This window comes from Castor canadensis, chromosome 16 (genome assembly GCF_047511655.1).
Source record: "Castor canadensis chromosome 16, mCasCan1.hap1v2, whole genome shotgun sequence".
In the NCBI taxonomy this organism is placed as follows: domain Eukaryota; kingdom Metazoa; phylum Chordata; class Mammalia; order Rodentia; family Castoridae; genus Castor; species Castor canadensis.
The window spans coordinates 18,885,867-18,904,361 of NC_133401.1; the positions used below are offsets into that span (position 1 = coordinate 18,885,867).

The window sequence follows — 18,495 nt, forward strand, 5'->3', positions numbered from 1 at the left end:
AAACAAGCATGTAAGGATTTCAGCTTAATTCCCAGCACCCTCAAAATGTGAAAAAATGTAAAATGAACTTTTAACAATCAATATTATTTATGTTGATATATCAAAACTTATTTCGGTTTGTTGTCAACTTGAAAATATTAGCCATGCAATGTTTATAATCTTTTTTGCTCACTGCATTTTGTAAGTCACAATGTTAATTACTTAATATGTACTTACAAACATAGGTAACATTTTTAGCACACACATTTACCTATGAGCAGTGATAAAACACTAATTACAATAAGTATTGATCCTGCAATTTATACACTTATAGCAATTGTCAACTCAGATACTACCTTTTTCAATCACAAACACTTGTTCTACATTAAGATTTTGTCACAAAATTTATAGTTGAAAAGGTCAGTGTTCACACACAAGGTGTTTGAAAGGAAAACTTTTCTAACAGCTGAATCAAACATTCATTTTTAAAATTTAAATGAATTGTAGTTCAGTACTAATTCATATTCAATTGAATATCAATGGAAATTGATAAAAAACTGAATTTAAATCCACTGAAATGGAGTTTAAAAAATTCAGCTCTAAAGGTACGCTAGCAAATATCAAGGGTTCAGTTGCCAAGGGTGGCCAGGGGCTACTGTTTTGGACAGAGTATTTCCATGGCGACATAAAGATCTCTTGAACAATACACCTGTCAATCTTTATACAGAGTTGAGAGAGAGAATTATACAATGAGTAGACAGAGATCTCCTGGGATTTGAGCCTGGCTCCAAAGCCTCATGATGGAATGAAGGTTGCCTGGTTCCAATGTCTTTGCTTCCAAATGCTATACTACTTTAATTGTACTGTGCATGGTGGAAACTCCATGGATGATGGAAGTTATTTTATCAGGGCATATAAGCAGGCTCCTTAATCTCACGGATATTCGGTCTTATTTTTATTTTTTTAGCACTTCTATAACAATCATCTGGATTAAACTAGATGATTTAATTGAGATCCTTTCTGAGAAATCTCAAATTCTTGGGTTCCTCCTTCATATTACAAGGAACCAAGGTTAGAAGTTCCAACACTTGTTGCAGAGAATGTAAAATGTTGGATAACATTCATAACCTTCTTGAGCCTCCTCCCTTTCCTCATCCACATGACTGGAATAAATGACTGCTTACTCTTAATTTGTGAGGGTTAAATCAGATGAGATATGCAGAGGCCCTGGTCCATCACAAGTATTTTGAATGATGTTATATTCCTGCTCCACCATCCCACCACTGCTACACATAAAATTAGTTTTGGTGGGTTCTGTCCATGGTGATGGCTAATAACAAATCTCTGTGGTCTTTCTCTACCCTACTAGCACCATAGGGCTCTCAATTCACCTCCCTGAAGGCATCTGGAATCTTCTGGATGCCAATCATCCCAGCTGTCTCTGCAAGCAAGTTAGGGGTCATCAATTCCACAAAGTCCTCAAAGTCCACATGGCAAACCATTGAGGGCAGAAGAGAGGTGATTAGTGGGACACCATATAACCTGAACCTTCCATTTGCTCACTTTCCATCAGTTTGAGAGTAGGTCACTTTCCATCTCCCTGCTAAGAGTTTCCTTGGAGTTCCTCTCTCTACTCATCCAACTCAAGCCCCTCTGTTCCTTTAATCTGAACCAAAGGGACAGGGTGTGGAGTAACAACCACCTTCAGAACATCTCTTAGTTGGTTAACACCCATGCTTCCTCATCCGTACATCTGTAGAAAAGACAGATTGAATTTCATGTGCATCAGACTCTCTTCTGGTATGAATTCAATCATCCCTTGGTGGGTATTGGTTCCAGGACCCCTTCGAGGACATGAACATTTTCAGATGCTCAAGTCCCTTTGATAGAATGGCACAGAATTTACACATAGCCTATGCAAGTCTCCCACATGCTTTCAGTCTTCTCCAGATTACTTATAATGCCTACTGCAATGTAAACACTCCGTAAATGGCTGCAATACTGTATTATTTAGTGTCAAGAAGAAAAAAGTTTGAACATGTGCAGACCAGACACAATTTTCCCCTAATATTTTTCATCCACAGTTGGTTGATTCTGTAGATGTGGGACTGGCAGATAAAGAAGACTGACCATACTATAGTCACCTGGAACTCAATGTTGTTAACTAAGTTACATGCCCCAAAGCAAGGCTGTTAGCAGTTTAATTCCAGGTTAAATGTCAAATCAGCATTGGCTTCCATTTAAAAGTTCATGCTTCATGCAATACTATCACCAAATTAGATGTGACTCAATGATTGCTTTCCACACCAGCATAGCTTCAATCTTGTACTTCCCTGATAAATAAGCCTTACTGGTCAGAATAATAACCTACATTTAATACAAACTCATTAGAGGTTATGCTTTTGCCTATAAGGGCATCTCTACCTCTTTTCTCTGTAAGAGTGATATTATCCTCACATGAAGGGTAAGAACACAGGCACAAGAGAAGGTTATAACTCCACTTTTCAAAATGATCTCGATGAACAAATATAGGAACTGGGGCTTGAACCCAGATCTCTCTCTCTACAAGACACGCTTCAAACCACTTCAAACACTGCCTCCCTAAAGGCAATACAGACTTCTATTCCTCTTTCTCACCTCTCTAATCCCATACCTAATCTCAACATCCACCTCCTTCCCAATTCCACCTTTAGTGCTTCCTTAACCCCAGTCGCTCCTCTCAGCCCCTGGTCTCACAGTTCATGCGGATTTGCTGACCCAGTTCAGTCAGCTCCATCTCTGTGGGCATGTAACCCATGGTCCTCATGATATTCCCCAAGTCCTTGTAAGAGATGAGCCCATCACAGTCCTTGTCAAACTCAAGAAATGATGCCCAGAGCTCTGGAAGTCAAGAGAGAAGAACCTTGGGGCAACTTGTAGCAGTCAGTGTGGAAGAGAGATATCCCTTGAAACTATCAATGAAGCACTGACTAGACATTCTTCAGAGAATAATACATTTTAAAAAGCCAAGCATTTCAAAAAGGCGTGATGTATAAGATGTGGTAGCAAGAGGAATGACAACTGAGACTGCTAAATAGAATATGGAAATCTTTAAATTTCTTGGGTGAAATTATGAGGAACCTGGTAACCACCAAGGGAGAAAATCCAACAATTTTAGATTCTTCCTAAAATACATGTGTATCCCCTGACTTTCTGAAACATATAGGGATGGGCATGTTTTCTAAAAACATGATGAGGGCAGTAGTTAAAACTGCACGAGAACAAGTACCACAAAATTGTGGTTGTGTGAGAAGAGAAAGGATGTGAAATTTTCCCATGAAGGAATTTTCAGACAGGCACAAAGAGATGGAGAACAGGGTAAGTGTGTAGATGGCTATGGGAGGGAACTTGGAAAAGGAGTTACCTTCAATTTCATCTTGTCCCAGGGGTCTTTCCTGGAAAGGAATACATGGGAGAAAGAATTGGAGTCAGGAATCCAACACCCACTTCTTCAAACATGTCCCCTGTTACCCCAAGTCTCTCCACACCTTTGTCTGTTTCTTTCTGCTCTTCCTCCATCCTTCATCTCCCTCATTGTATTGCATAGTTCCTTGCCTTCTTCTTCATGCCCTCTCATTTCCTCTTTCCCACCCTTGAATTTTGTTTGGAAGTACTGGGCTTTGAACTCAGCGCTCTCTGCTTGCTAAACATGAACTCTATCACTTGACCCATTAACAGCCCTTGTTTGCTTTGGTTGTTTTTCAGATTCCTTGAAATCTCCACTTCTCCAGTAGCTGAAATTAAAGGTATGAGCCACTGTGCCTGGCTCCCATCCTTGAATTTTGATCTTTCCCACCTGCCTTTCCAAGACAGACACTCCTCATGTTCTGAGAGGGGTCTGAAACACCACACAGTCCAGTCTTCCCCTGCAAATGGAGAAAGTGTGACTTAATATCACAAGTAATCTGCTCAGAGGGCTGACTCTGTGCTGAGCTGTGTTTAAACCTCAGAACTGCTCTGTGAAGTAAATATTTCCACCTTACCCATGAGGAAGGCAAAGAAGAGAGGTGGAGGAACTTACTAAAGGTTCGTAAGTGGATGATCGTCTTCTGGGGGGTGTGGACTAATACTCACTTGAAGTCATGCAACAGGACAGGCGCAGGACTAGGGCTAGAATTCAGGGCTCCTGACTTCCTGGTCAGAATTCTTTCACAAAGCACCATTGGCTCTTTCCCCAGCCACCTCCATTCTTCCTCCCAAAGGTTAGAACTCCTTTGTGTAAGGATCACTGTGCAATGATATTTAAGCAGGGTGCTCGGTGCCAGCAAGACCACTTCCTAAAACCTCTGAAAATTTCTAGTCATTGTTACCTTGCCTACTCATGGACACATCAGAACATACTGAGCTTTGATACCTGGCACAGGACCTGGGAAGTTCTACTAACCCTTACCTTCCTTTTTTTGTGTGTGCGTTGTTTGACCACAGCCTCATGTTGCTAGGCAGGCACTTTACCACTTGAGCCACATCTCCAACCCTTTGTGCTTTACTTTTCATGTAGGGTCTTCCCACCAAACCCAAATTATTGATTGAGATGGGGCCTTGTTAATTTTCCCAGGCTGGTCTGAAACTGACACCCTCTAGGTTTCTTTTTCCTGAATAGCTGGAATTATAGATAAGAGCCATTGCACCTGTCCTAGCCTGGACCTCCTTTGCCCTCCTACCTCCCATTGTCCTTGGAGCATTTCTCCAGCTTCTCTTTCTTATTATTTTCCCATGCAATCCTGTCCCCTTCCTTTCCTTTGTGGTGGTCTTAAAGCCTGACTAACACATGCCCACAAGAATCTAAAAGACTTCTCCTAGCTATTTCCTAGCTTAAACAAAGGACTTCAGGAATCAGTTTCCTCACTGGTGAAATGGGAATGAAACTCACAAGTTTTTCTATGGATTAAATGGCATTAGACATGTAAAGCCCATTGCACAGGTCTGGGCAAGACTTAGTGAATAGCAGGTATTGTTATCATCATCTCCACTCTGAGGGTCCACATGAAAGAATGATCTCAATAGTGAGACCATTCCAGTTCCCCTTTAATTGTTGTCCTGCTTCCCACTACCTCTCCTTTGCTAATGACTTTCTGATTTCATTCTCACCTAGGTACCTTGTTGGCCCTCAGGACCCTCCATGTTCCCTGGGCTCTTCTGCCTTCTCAGTTCATGTTTCCTGCACTCATTCCCCTTTTCCCTTGCACCAGCATGCCCCCTGCTTTTCCCCATGTTGTAGCTCCCCTCACCCTGCACAGCATCGTCCCCCCTCACCCGTTGCTTCTTAGCGATGCCCCTCCTCAGAGAGATGCAGGCAGGGCCCATGGGAAACTGCATGGAGGGCAGGTACAGCTCAGGCAGCCTTGGTGTCAAAATGGCCCCTCGATCTTGCTCTCTGAAGGCAGCCCAGTCTCCTGATGATCTCAATCCTTTACCAACTCTTCCTGCCCCTCTTGGCCTCTCTCTCAGTTCCTGTGTCATATGGCTGTGACAGCTGGGTGGGAAATCTCTTCCCTGGGCAGGAAGGGATCAGAGCTGTTCCTGCTTCCAGCAGCTGGCTGGAGTGAGATGGGAGGATTGATCCAGTCTGGGACTGAGACGCTTTTATCCCCAGAATGGAATTTGAGAGGTTTGAAATGGGAATTAGAGTAGAGACAGCAAGTTTCCATTCATTTCATGCTCCAAAGAGCATTTTGAGTGTTCACTCAAGCCTGGCAATGAAAGATGGAGTGGACATCGTTTCTGGCCTCAAAAGAGTTTTTCCAACTAAGTCAGTAATATGTGACAATGAGCAGGATGTAAGAATTGCCTGATAAGGTCAGGCATGGTGGCTCAGGCCTGTAATTCCAGCTACTTGGGAGGAAGATAACAGGAGGATTGCAGTAAAGGACAGCCCAGGAAAGACCTCGAGAGACTCCATCTCAATAAGTGGGTTTGGTGGTATGTACCCATCATTCAGTTACGAGCAAAGTGCACACAGGAGGATCTAGGTCCAACGTGAGACCCTGTCCAAAAATACCTAAAGCAAAAAAATGTTGAAGTGTGGCTCAAGTGGTAGAATGCCTGCCTAACAAGTGGAAGTCCCTGAGCTCAAATTTCAGTACCTACAGCCAAAAAAGAAAAAAATGAGAGCTGTCTGAAATCAAGGCTTCTGGAAGTGAATGGGGGAATTCTCTTCCTCTGCTCATTCAGAGAAAGAAAGAGGTGGGAGAGGTGCAGAGGGTGAGAAAGTCATAGTGGTATCAGAGCCTAAACGGGTAATGGAGGCACTCACATGGTAGGGGGAAGGCAGGGTTCCCTTGGGGAAGTGGGGTGAAAGAGTTGCTGTGGAAAGATAGCATGGCAAAGAGGGTGATATGGTCTGCATGTAGTTTGAGTGTGCCCCCACTCAGAAATCTTGTGTTGGGAGCTTTCATCTCAGTATGAGGTAGATTTCAGTGGGATGTCATTGGAGTGCTGTCCTAGGAAGGCATTCATGTAGTCCTGATGGTACCCTCAGTTAGTTCCTGAGAAAGTGAATTGTCATAAAAGAGTGAGCCTGACCCCTTCCCAGGCCATGGCTTCCTGTCTCACCTTGTAATCTCTCTGCATGTGTTCCCACCGTGATCCTATCCACCATGGGATGTAGCCAAGGAGGCCTTCACCAAAGCCCAGCTAATGCCAATGCCAGGCCCATGAGCCCCCAAGACTCTGAGCTATATAAAAATCTCTTCTTTATCCAGTACCCAGTCTTGGACACTTTGTTGTAGCAATGGAAAACAGATTGGTACATGGGGCCGGAGAAGGTGACAGTTAACCCATTGAAAAGCAACTTGGCTTGGAGTGCTGGAACACAAGGTGAGTGATGACAGTGTCTATGAGCAGGCAGGGTCCAGGGTGGGGATTTGTATTTAAGTGTGCCAGGAAGGAATTCACATGTGGGGATATCATAACCCAGAAGAATGTCTATTTGTGGAGGCAATGAGGTGCAGGGGTTGAAGTCAGATTAGGATAGAAAGGCATCCCCACAGGGGTGGGAAGGCAACAGAGAAGACAGATTGGTTACAATTGGAAATTCTATTAAGAATAAAGGGAGCCAGGTCTTCTGCTGTTGGACAAGAGAGTGTCTAATATAGAAAGGGGGACAGGCAGAAGAGGAGGCCTGTGGTGTTGGATGGATCTGGAGGCACTGGTGTGTACTCATTGATTTCAATATGGAGAATGGGAGATAAAAATACACATAGTCTCAGTGTGGGCAGGAAATTTGTACATATTCTTTAGCTCTCTCCACTCAGAGGACAGAGAAGTTCACCCCAATACTACTGATCACCTCTGGATTTGTGTGTGTGTGTGTGTGATATTGACAACTGCACCCAGAGCTTCATACTTGCTACGCAAGACCTCTACCACTTGATTTGTATCTCCGGTCCTTTTGTGTTTTTTTTTTTCTTCTTCTTTTTTACTTTTGAGACAGATTTTCACTAACTTTCCCAGATTGGATTTGAACTCATTGTTCTCCTGCCTCTGCCTCCTGAGCAGATGGGATTTCGATAGGCACCATCACCCCCAATGAGAGTCTCAATCTTTACTTCTCAATACTAATCTCCAATAAAAGGAACCAAGGATTCTAGGAAGATAACTGATTCCATGTCTGGAGCAGGAAATAAACAAGGGGAGCCTGAGACATCTTGTGCTATAAAGCGAGGGACTGCTCAGAGTCATAGACATGCAGAAACAACACAGAACTCAGCTCAAAGAAATTCAATGCCTACATTGGGCAAGTTGACAAATCCAAATAAATGATGACACTGCCAAATTATACAATATACCATTGGAGCCGGGAGTCCATATAAACAAAAATTAAAAGATAAGTGAAAAGTTGGATGCGAAATACTAGTCCCAAGGGAACAAATTCATACTGGAAATAACATAGTCAGATGATTGAAATGAGCATCTGCAGTAATGGGTTCAACTGAAGACAACATTGCTCTGTGGGCTTCCAGAACCTAATCAGGAGAAGACATCAGACATGCCCAGATGGAGGGATGGTTTACAAAGTAAGTGTTCCTCAAGCTTCAAGTTGGTCAAGGTCATGAGAGTCAAGGGAAGACTGAGGAACCACTGGTGAAATGACCTAGTGAAACAGAATTCTGAGCAGTGATTTTGCTACAAAGGTCTTTACTGGACAACTGGTTAATGCTGTCAGTTGTTGGCATTCCTTGGCTTGTAGGGATATCTCTGCAACCTTGGCCATCGCATCCCCATGGCCTTCTACCCGTGTGTCTATCTCCTTGTCCAAATTCCCCCTTTCTACAGAGGCACCGGTCCTAGTGGATTAGCACCCCCCTTGATGATTTCATTTTAATTTCCTTACATCTCTAAAGTTCTTATTAAAAGATAATCTCACATTCACTAGTACTGGTGATTATGACATCAACAAATTTTGGAGGACACAATTCCACTCTTATGAAATCTTTAACTTTGCTAAGTCATTTTTTCCAAAAGGGCTCGATGTGTATCTCAGTGGTACAGCAATTTGCTTAGCATCTGCCAGGCCCTGGGTTCCATCACCAGCACAAAAAATGAATTAAAATATAAAAATAATGTCTCTTGAACATTCAGTGTATGCTAGATGCTGTTCTTAGACCCTGGGACTCATTTGAGCCCTGGCAGGATACAAGCACCATGATTATCTATCCTGTGATGAAGAAACTGAGTACAGAGGCAAAGACTTGCCTATGCTTTTATGGTGAACAGGTAGCAGGATCAGGATACAAGCTCAGCTTTGCATACCTGAGGCTTGACCACTGAGTTATAGGTGGAAGGAGTAGAAAGGAGAGGATGCAGGGATGCAGGGAGGAGGGAAAGGGGGGAGCAGATAAGGTGGCCAAGGAAGGTGATCCCTGAAGAAGATGGAAGGGAAGCAATGAGGGGTAGGTGGTAACACATACAAGGCAGGTTTAGAAGATCAGTGGGAAATGAAACCATCTTAATGGAGGGTGGAAAGGCATGCCTTAGGGTTGCAGCAAACACATAAATTAAGTGGCTTTGGTCTCAACCATTGCAGTCCTTTTGGCCATGTGGACATTGGATATGGTGGCACTGATGGTCTGAGAATTGTGCTTTATTTCTAAGGTCTCTTGAGAAATTGTAGGACGTACTTTATCACCTACATTCTGGGACTCATTGTGAATGATGCTGTCAAAGATGTGTGCCAGCTGGTCATTGGAAATGGGCTCAGTTAGGATGGTCAGCCCAATTGGATGGTATGGCAGGCATAGCTGAAGGGAGTGGAGAACAGGAGGGCAGGTGGACAGCTGGGCCCTGGTAGACCAGCAGGCTGCTGCTGCCTTGGAAGCAGCTCCTGTGTGGCTCATGTCACGCAAGAGCAGCTGATGGAGGACATGAGGGGAGCACACATGGTGAGGACTTGGGCATGGCCACTCCCACAGTAGATCCTGGTAGAAGGGAGTTAGAGGTCCCCATTGTCTGTTACAGGCAGCACTGCACTTTCAACAAGACTAGAGGAATTGAAGTCTCTACAGATCATGCATAACTTGGGAGAGAGACAGTCACTCACTCACTGACATTGCCTAGATTTAATCCCGGCTCCACAACCTACTGTGAGCTCCTGTAGTCTATATCTGATGTGGAAATATTTGTATATCCAACACTGAATTCTAAGCCCATGCTCCCAGATCTAGGCTAGGAGCTAATTCTTCAGTCTCTCTTAAATGTTGTGATACCTACCAGAATTCTCAGGATATGATCTGTGTCCCACTGTCAGACCAAGAGCAACTCCCCCAGGTGGTGAAACCGCAAGGGTCCAAGAGAATAAAGACGTCCTCAGAAGGAAAGATCATTATGGACTTACTTTAATTAATTATTCATAACTCCTGTTGTGATGTCTTTACAGAGGAGGACACAAAGGTTTAGACAGGGCATATCTGATCTGCTGAGTCTGAGATTTGAACCTTGACTCTGAATCAGGAGCTGGTTCCTAGACAGTCACAGATCCCAGAGCTGTTAAGATGTCTGGGGGCAGGACCTGGGGAGGGAAAGATGAGAAGGAAGTTTACAAGTGACCCTTTTTTTTTGCAGTACTAGTAATTGAACTCAAAGCCTCATGCATGCTAGGCAGACACTTTACCACACTCTGGCTCTCTTGCTTTGGTTATTTTTGAGATTGGGTCCCATGTTTTTGCCTGGGGCTGTTCTGAGCAACAATCCTCCTACTTATGGTCTTCCAGTGTAGTTGGAACATGCCACCACACTAGGCTTATTTGTTGAAATGAAAACTTTCTAATTTTTGCCCTGGCTGGCCTTGAACCACAATCCTCTTGTTCTCTGCCTCTTGTGTAGCTGGGATTACAGATGTAAGTCACCATGCCTGGACTATATGTTGTTTCAGACAGGGTCAAGCTAACTTTGATTGGGCTGGCCTCCATCTCCCAAGTAGCTGGCATTTCAGCTGTACCACCATGCCTGGCTTGAAGAGTCTTGCTTCAAAGAATCCGATTTAATTGTAATTCAGTGTTCCTGAAATCCAATTTGCAGTGCTCATGAGGCCCAGTGGCCCTGGTTTCTATGAGATAACCACCTTCTAACCAATTCCCTTTTGTACTCATTTGTCAGAAGTCAGTGTTTTGACTTGCAAGGTGAACTAGGCAATTTACTGTTGTTTTGTCATTGTTGTTTTTGAGGCAAGATCTTGTATGTGGCACAGGCTGGTCTTGTAATCTCAAACCTCTCCCTTAGCCTCCTGAGAGTGCTGGGATTATAGGTACACACCACCTGGCTTCTCATCCCTTAAAAAAATGCTTTGCATAATAGCTATGAATATTCAAAGTGAGCATCATCTTATCTTGAGAAGGGATGCTAGGAAATGCTAAGAACCAGCTGATTCTTTGTGTCCATTGAGCTTTATCTACCAACACCAGAAGGAGAGGCACTGCTAGCACCTCTACCATTCAGATATGCAAAAACCAAGGCCAAAGAGAAACCTTAGCCCAAGGCCCAACTTGGCTCTCTCTGCTCAGCCTTTATTACTCAGTTGCTGGGGAGGTGGAAGTAGGAGGATTGTGTTCTAAACCCTCCCAGACAAAAGTGTGAGACACTATGTGAAGAACAAATTAAAATCAAAAGGATTGGGCTGTGCCTCAGGTGGTAGAGTGTGTGAGTCTTTGAATTCAATCCCCAGACTGTGGGGGAAATTTTCAAACAAAAGAAAGTTCTCCAGGGGAGTGAACATGAGTCAGAGCAGCCAGAGCTCTCCAGAAGAGTGAAATGAATGCTGAGGTAGAGCAGCTGAGTTCTCATAAATACCTGACTGCTTCCTTTATTGCACGGAAGATATTCTCCTTGTTTTTTCTTACATTTTCCTTGGACTTCTCCAGGAGATCCTTCACCAGTTGTACAGAGTAGGTGTCCGATAGTTTGAATGTGGCATATTTGTCTCTCCAAGTATTAATGTCATCTGAAGTAGAATCAAACTAGAAAATGTACCTTATGTCTGAACAATTAATTCTTCCAATTTGTCCTTACACTGGGGGTTAGTAAACGAACTCTATAGTTCACCATTTGGCTTTACAAATGAAGATTTATTAGTACATTATTTATGAATATACATTATTCTATTACCTATGTCTTCTCCCTGCATGAAGCTCCACATGAAGAATTTGTCTTCTTTTCTATGTTAGCCTGTATTGCCTGCAATAATGGCTGATGCAGAGTAGGTGACCAATGAATGTTTGTTAAATGATATAAAAAGACAGACGCTCTTTATCCCACAATGGGAATCTCACTTGGGAGGCATGATGGGGAAGGCAAGATGTCCACAGAGTCTGTGTGAAATGGTACAGTTGGTCAATGGAGGACCACTCATCATGAATGCTGGCTTCTTAGCTGGGACTCCAGGTTTAATGTTGGGTGCCCAGGATGAAGGCCCAGCTATTCAGCTAGGGCAAGAATGCCCCCAAAGACAGACAGAACTATCCAAGACTAAGACAGAAAATATGATATCCCCCTGCCCTAGCATGCTTCCTGCTCACTCTCTCTAGACCTTGACACATTGGAGGGTAGACCAGGTGTCCCTTGTGTGTAGCACAGCCTACCCATCTGGTCTGCTTGGTAGCCCTTCATCCCACACTTCCTTGTGCACCTACCTCCACAGTTGTCTTTGTTAAACAGGGGGAAATGCATCACCACAGGTCCACTTTCCCCTTTCAGGATGTAGCAGCTGCTGGGGGCTTTGGCCCACTCCTTCAGATCAGCCTCTTTCACCAGCGGGAAGGGAATTTTATGGCGGTAGCAGTAGTCAGCCGTGGCCCTGACTGTCTGTGAAGAAGGAAATGGGGACCTGTCTGAGTAACTGTCCTGAAGACCCCCTCAGGCCTGCAGCACAGGGCCCAAATACACCACAGAGCAGGGGTGGACTGGGAAATGGGGTGCTTTTCTCTTGTACAGGTGGTATTGCCCATGTCCTGCAGGACAATGCCTAGTACCCTCCACAGGCTTGAGAGTATTCTTGGGACCTGGGGGAAGTCAGAGCATAAGGAAGTAGGTGCTCAGATGAGGGTTTGAATCCCACCTCTGCCCCAACAGATGTGTGGTACCAGCTGCTCTCATCACACCTGCAGGTTCTGTAACATCCAGCCCCTAGGGAGGTGTGGAAGATGACTGGGCAAGTGCTGTCTAGTAGAAGCAGCATGTCAGCCATGGAGGTGCTTTTAAGTGAAGTTAGCTTCCCATTACTGTGGCAAATGCCTGAGATAATCAACTTTTAAAAGTAAAAAGGTTGTTTGGCTTACAGTTTTAGAGGTTTTAGTCCATGATCACTTGGCCCCATTGCTTTGGGTTTGTGATGAGGCAGGACAGTGTGGCGGGAATGTGTGATGGAGCAAAAATAAAAAGAAGGAGGGACCAGGGTCCCACCATCACTTTGAAGGCATGTTCTCAATGACTGAATGACCTCTGTAAGACTCCACCTCCTAAAAGTTCTGTCACCTCCCAAAGCACCAATTGGGGATCAGGGACTTTTGAGACACATTCAAGATCCAAAGTATAGAAGTAAGTGAAAATAAACAAGCAAAATTAGTTTATAAAGTAATTTTAGGCTGGTATGGTGGCTGACACCTGGAAACCCAGCTATTGGGGAGGTGGCAAATAGGATGATCTTGGTTCGAGTCCAGACTGTGAAAAAAAATCATGACAACCTTTCTCAAAGTACAAGCTGGGGGTGATGGCTCATATAAGTCACCCCAGATATTGGGAGGCACAGGTAGGAGGATTGAAGCCCCAGGCAAAAATGTGAGATTCTGCCAAGTGCTGGTGGCTCATGCCTATAATCCTAGCTACTCAGGAGGCAGAGATCAAGAGGATCATGGTTTGAAGCCAGCACAGGTGAACACTTTGTGAGACCCTATCTCAAAAAACCCATCTCAGAAAAGGGTTGATGGAGTGGCTGAAGATGTAGGCCCTGAGTTCAAACCCCAGTAGTGAAAAAAAAAACTAAAAGAAGGGAGATCCTATCTGAAAACAACTAAAGCAAAAAACAAAAGGGCTGGAGACATGACCTAAGTGTTAGACAGCCTGCCTACCAATCTCAAGGACCTAAATTCAATCCCCAGTATTGCCAAAAGACCATAGTAACAAATAAATTTAGTTAACTGAAAATATCAAATGTATAGATGATCAAAATAAAAAATGATGAATGAGTTCTGTTATATTCTTTTTTTACTCTTGGTCTTTAAAATCTGGGGTGTTCTTTATACTCAAAGCACATGTCAACGTGGCCTGGGCATTTCAGATGCTCACATGTCACCTGTGGCTATCTGCCATATGTACTTGCACAGATCTACAAAGTATTCTCTAAAGTTTCACTTTAACAGTTGCCACTATTTTTCTTATCATCATGTGACCTTGTCCTTTTTATCATCACCCTCAAAGCATCATCACCATCACTGAACACCAGCTATGGACCAGGCACTGAAAGAGCATCTGTAGATTCTGATGATGGTACACCCATTTTGAGGATGAGAAATCTGAGGCCCAGAGGTCAAACTGATTGCTCACAGTCAGATGGCAAAGATGGTGACTCCCTTTATCATACTGTCTTGGAATTTTCACTTCAGCAGAAATCCAAGAACCAGAAAACCTGTGTATTCCAGGTCTGAAGACCCAGAAAGACAGAGGAGACAAGCCAGACGGTGATCAGAGGTAATGAAAATAAGGTGGCTATCTCTGATTGATATCATATCAGAAATGTCCGATGATATGTGTGTGCATTTATATGTATATTAATAATATATAAATATACATTATATCACACATAAATGTGAGAGATATGCATTGTGATGATTATTGTATGTATATTATGTATTTGTACATAATTACATAATACATACAATTGAATATTATGTATGTGTGCAGATTTCCAAAGAAAATATATACAAACTATTCTAAGTGGCAGGTGCTGTGCTAAGTACTTTACAAGTATTAATGGTCAAGTAAGTACGGTTTGGTCAGTGAAAGAATGTGTATATGACAAATGATCATAAAAGATTATAATAGAACCAAAAAATTCCTTTTGCCTAATGTTGTCATAGCCGTCATCATGTTTTAGTGCAATGCATCATGCACATGTTTGTAGTGATGCTGGTGTAAGCAAACCTGCTGGTCTACCAGTTGTACAAACACATAGTGAGTTTAAGAGCCAGGTGTGGTGGCTCTCACCTTAATTCCAGCTACTCGGGAGATGGAGATCAGGAGGATTGCCATTTGAAGCCAGTGTGGGCAAACATTAGTGAGGTCCCCTCTCAACAAAAAAGCAGGATGTGGTGGGACAGTGCACACCTGTCCTCCAGCTATGTGGGAGGTATAGGTAGAGGATCAAGGTCCAAGGTCAGACACAGGCAAAAATGTGAGACTGTATCTGAAAAATAACTGAAACAAAAAGGGCTACAGTTGTGGCTCAAGTGGTAGAGCACCTGCCTAGCAAGCATAAGGCCCTGAGTCAAATACTAGTACCACAAAAAATAGCACATACAATTATGTACAGTATGTAACAATTGATTATATTATTGGTTTAGGTATGAAACTATGCTTTTCCTTTGTATTTGGTGTGTACTTCTACTTTCACAAGGTGTACTGTAAAACAGTCTGCCATGTTATGCCAGCAGCAGTGATTGACCTGGACTGTCCATGGTCACGTGTAAGGACACTCTATAATGCTGGTGTGATGTTGGAATCACATTACAATGCATTTATCAATACTGTTAGAATTTTAGATGTGATGATGGTATTGTAACAATACTTTAAAGGAATACTTAACTTTTGGATATAATATTAAATATTTGTAACTGAAATCATATGACATTTTTCCAAAGTAATTGGGGATGCAAGTTATTGCATGTGGTGTATAGGAAATGAGATTGGTTATAAGTTTCTGACTTTGGAAACTGGCTAATGGTTACATAGAAATTTACTGGTATTCTCTCAAGTTTTATATGGTTTTGAAATTTCCATAACAAAAATTATAAATATAAACTAAGAGTAATTTCACAAAAAATTACACCAGTGTTGGTACTACAAATGGAGTCTGGGTGTTCCCATTTCCTCACACTGATACTGACAATGAGTTTATTTTCATCTGTTCCAAGTGATCAGAATATTCTATATTTTCTTTTGGTCTACATATATCTAGCCCATGATGCATAAATAATATAACATTAATATTTTTCTTACTAATTATAAATAAACTAAGATGCATTTCTGAGGGCATGTGTGGTTGTTAAGTGAAGCATGATCAGAGTCATACGTTATACATGTGTGCATGTTTTTAAAGATATTATTTATAACCCCCAGGCCAAGTGGCAGTACTGGGCTGAGTCCATTATAAACATTAACCACCATTAATGTGATCTATACATTACTGGATGACCTAGCATGAACAACTGCATTTATTAGTTACTGTTTATGGCAATACTGGGGTTTGAACTCAGTATCTTGCACTTCTGAGGATGACCCTCTACCATTTGAACCATATGCTAACTCTTTTGGTTTTTGGTTATTTTTGAAGTATCATCTTCCTTTTTCAGAGGCTGGACCATGATCCTCCTATTTACACTTCCTGCATAGCTGAGATGGCAGACGTGGACCACAATGCCCAGCCATTGGTTGAGATAAAGGTTACATGATCTTTTTGCCCAGAGGCCTTGAACATGATTTACACGATGTCTGTCTCCCGTGTACCTATGATTACAGGCTCGAGCCACCATATCTAGCTTGAGCTATGTTTTTATAGTTGAGAAAATCAACGTGCACAGAAGTGAAATGAATTGCTGGTAAGTAGCAGAGCAGGCTGTGATGCTTGGTGTAACCGATCAGTGCAGCTGAGAAAAATATCTACTGTTTCCTAAAAGTGTCAGCTATGAACATAACTCATGTTCTGTGTTTACTCTCCTTCCCTCTATGCACCAGGTCTCGGGAGGCCAAGGTGAGTAGGAAAAAGCAGCCTCATGGCTCAAGATATGCACATGGGGAGAATGCACCACACAGACAAAGAGCAAAACTGGCAAAGCCAAAGTGGTCAGGGTGGGAAGCAAAATCCAGAAGGTGGTCCTGGAAGGTCCTGACTGAATTTAGGTTACAGGCATGTTAGATGTTGACAGACTGTGCACACTTCAAGACTCAGAGTTAATGGCTTTGCTTTCTGGGCCACCAGCCAGCACCTCCCCATTGCCCGCTTCCTAGCAGGGTTTTGAGTTCTTTCTCATGGAGCTCCACCTCCACCCAGTCCCACCCACTCCCCAAGGTCCTTCTCAGTTACCTCAAAAGGGTCTCCAGCACTGAAGTCAAAGGAGAGGATGAGCTGAACTTCCCGTGCAGGGGGCAGAAGAAGTGGGTAGGGACTGTTGATGGCAAGCCCAGCATCCACGAGGTGGAGGAGTTTTCGGCTGCACATCTCATCATCTGTGACACCAACTCTGGAGCCTAGGAAGAGACCCAGTGATTCTGCACCTGCCAGTCTACAGTGAGGTCACATGAGTATGAATGGACGAACAGCTTGTGTGCAAACACATCTGCGGCTTCCTGCCCTGCACTAAACACCACAGAGAATTGAGTGGGGGTTGGGGTATTACTGATGTGCACCTGCACTGTGGTTCAGATGGGGGTTGAATGTTTCCCCCAAAGGGTCAAGTGCTGGAAGCTAGGTGCCCTGTGTGCTGCTAGAACCTTTAAGAGGTGGAGCCTTTTGGAAGGTGGTATGTCATTAGCCTCCATGGAAAGGGACTCACATTGGTCTCATGCAATGGATAAGTTCTTGAGAGACTGAGATGCTATAGAGTGAGGTTACTGCATCTACTGTGCCACTTCTGCATATGGATGCTTCCTTTCTGCTCTCTGCCATATCCTGATGGACCCAAGGAGGCCCTCAGCAGAGGCTCACCAGAGGCTGGACAGATGGGGTGGCTTGATCTTAGACTTTCAGACTCTAAAACTATAAGTTAAATAAATCTCTTTTTATAAAGTAACAAAACTTGGGTCTTTTGTTACACAGAAAGTAGACTAATAGAACTTATCAAGCCATGCCTAGACCTAACAAATTTGCACACATTTCGAACTCCCTCTTAGAGGGGGATGCATCTTTTTATCAGTTTGCACAAGGACACAAACTACATGGATGTCCATGTCTTAAAGAGTGTGGACATTTCAAATGTGCAGGGAGCATCATGGCTTTGGGAGGGGTTGTTCATCAGCCATAAAGCCAGAAGCTTATGGAGATTATAAAGGGGTTTCAGAATATTCTGGAGGGCATTTCTACCCAGATGAAGAGAGTAAGCAAATGAAAAGAAAATTCATGTGAAAGAGTTTTAAGGACTGGCCAGCAAAGAATTAAGATGTTTTGCATTCTTTCAGAGCCACAGAAAACCATCCACTTGTTTTTAGGAGTTGGGTTTTCTCAATACCTTACACTGATGCCAGTGGGGCCACACATCTTTCATTGGGACCCTCCACCTACCGGGAGCTCATCCATTGAGATCTGTGTGAGCTTTGCTGCCACCCCCACCCCTGCAGGTCTGGGGAAGGGATGATGTGAGATCACTTCATGTCCCTCGTCTCCCCCCATATGACCCTGACTAGGGATGAGAGAAACGGGAAGTGGAGCTTTCTCACCATAGAGTTTAAGCAGGAAGTTGTGAACGGTCCCCCATTCCCAGTTCCAAATGCACATTACGGTTTTAGCCAGAAAATCCAAAATGTCCCAGAATGTTACTAGAGGGAGAAATTGAGAGGGTCAACATGAGTCTTGTGGGATAAAATGTGTCCCCATCCCCTAAAGTCCTATGGTGAAGCTCCTCACATGCAGCATGACTGGACGTGGACACAGGGCTTTCAAGGAGGAAAATGAACTCATGAGAGTGGGACCCTGATCCAATAGCACTTGTGTTTGTATTGATGAGGAGGACAGGCACGCAGCATGGTGTCTAGCTGCAGGCCAAGAAGACAGGTATCAGG

At 43.4% G+C, this 18,495-nt stretch overlaps 2 protein-coding genes across 2 annotated transcripts in view; both read right to left on the bottom strand.

The window, feature by feature from the left end:
• Positions 1 to 1,149: 1,149 nt before the first annotated feature.
• Positions 1,150 to 5,882, bottom strand: LOC109697578 (calcium-binding protein 5-like). Its single transcript, XM_074057488.1, has 4 exons — positions 5,272 to 5,882; positions 3,383 to 3,413; positions 2,716 to 2,859; positions 1,150 to 1,480 (listed from the first exon to the last, which is right to left on the bottom strand). The coding sequence occupies exons 1-4, from the start codon at positions 5,476 to 5,478 to the stop codon at positions 1,362 to 1,364; spliced, it is 501 nt and encodes a 166-aa protein (XP_073913589.1). The 5' UTR covers positions 5,479 to 5,882; the 3' UTR covers positions 1,150 to 1,361.
• A 3,953-nt stretch (positions 5,883 to 9,835) lies between these two features.
• LOC109697572 (cytosolic phospholipase A2 gamma-like) overlaps positions 9,836 to 18,495 on the bottom strand; it is a 32,734-nt gene continuing 24,074 nt past the window's right edge. The window contains exons 11-15 of the mRNA XM_074057871.1: positions 18,154 to 18,252; positions 16,805 to 16,968; positions 12,141 to 12,312; positions 11,302 to 11,452; positions 9,836 to 10,024 (exon numbers count right to left, since the gene is read on the bottom strand). Coding sequence (XP_073913972.1) covers positions 10,003 to 10,024; positions 11,302 to 11,452; positions 12,141 to 12,312; positions 16,805 to 16,968; positions 18,154 to 18,252 — 608 coding nt within the window. The 3' untranslated portion in view covers positions 9,836 to 10,002. The remainder of the gene's footprint in view (positions 10,025 to 11,301; positions 11,453 to 12,140; positions 12,313 to 16,804; positions 16,969 to 18,153; positions 18,253 to 18,495) is intronic.

What these genes read in the sequence shown, in the direction of transcription:
- LOC109697578 (XM_074057488.1), bottom strand. Translation starts at nt 5,478, where the DNA reads ATGACACAGGAACTGAGAGAGAGGCCAAGAGGGGCAGGAAGAGTTGGT. An exon ending in GCATCGCTAAGAAGCAACGG is followed by an intron (nt 3,414 to 5,271) that starts GTGAGGGGGGAC and finishes ATTCCTTTCCAG; the next exon opens with GAAAGACCCCTGGGACAAGA. An exon ending in TCAGCAAATCCGCATGAACT is followed by an intron (nt 1,481 to 2,715) that starts GTGAGACCAGGG and finishes TTCTGCCCTCAA; the next exon opens with TGGTTTGCCATGTGGACTTT.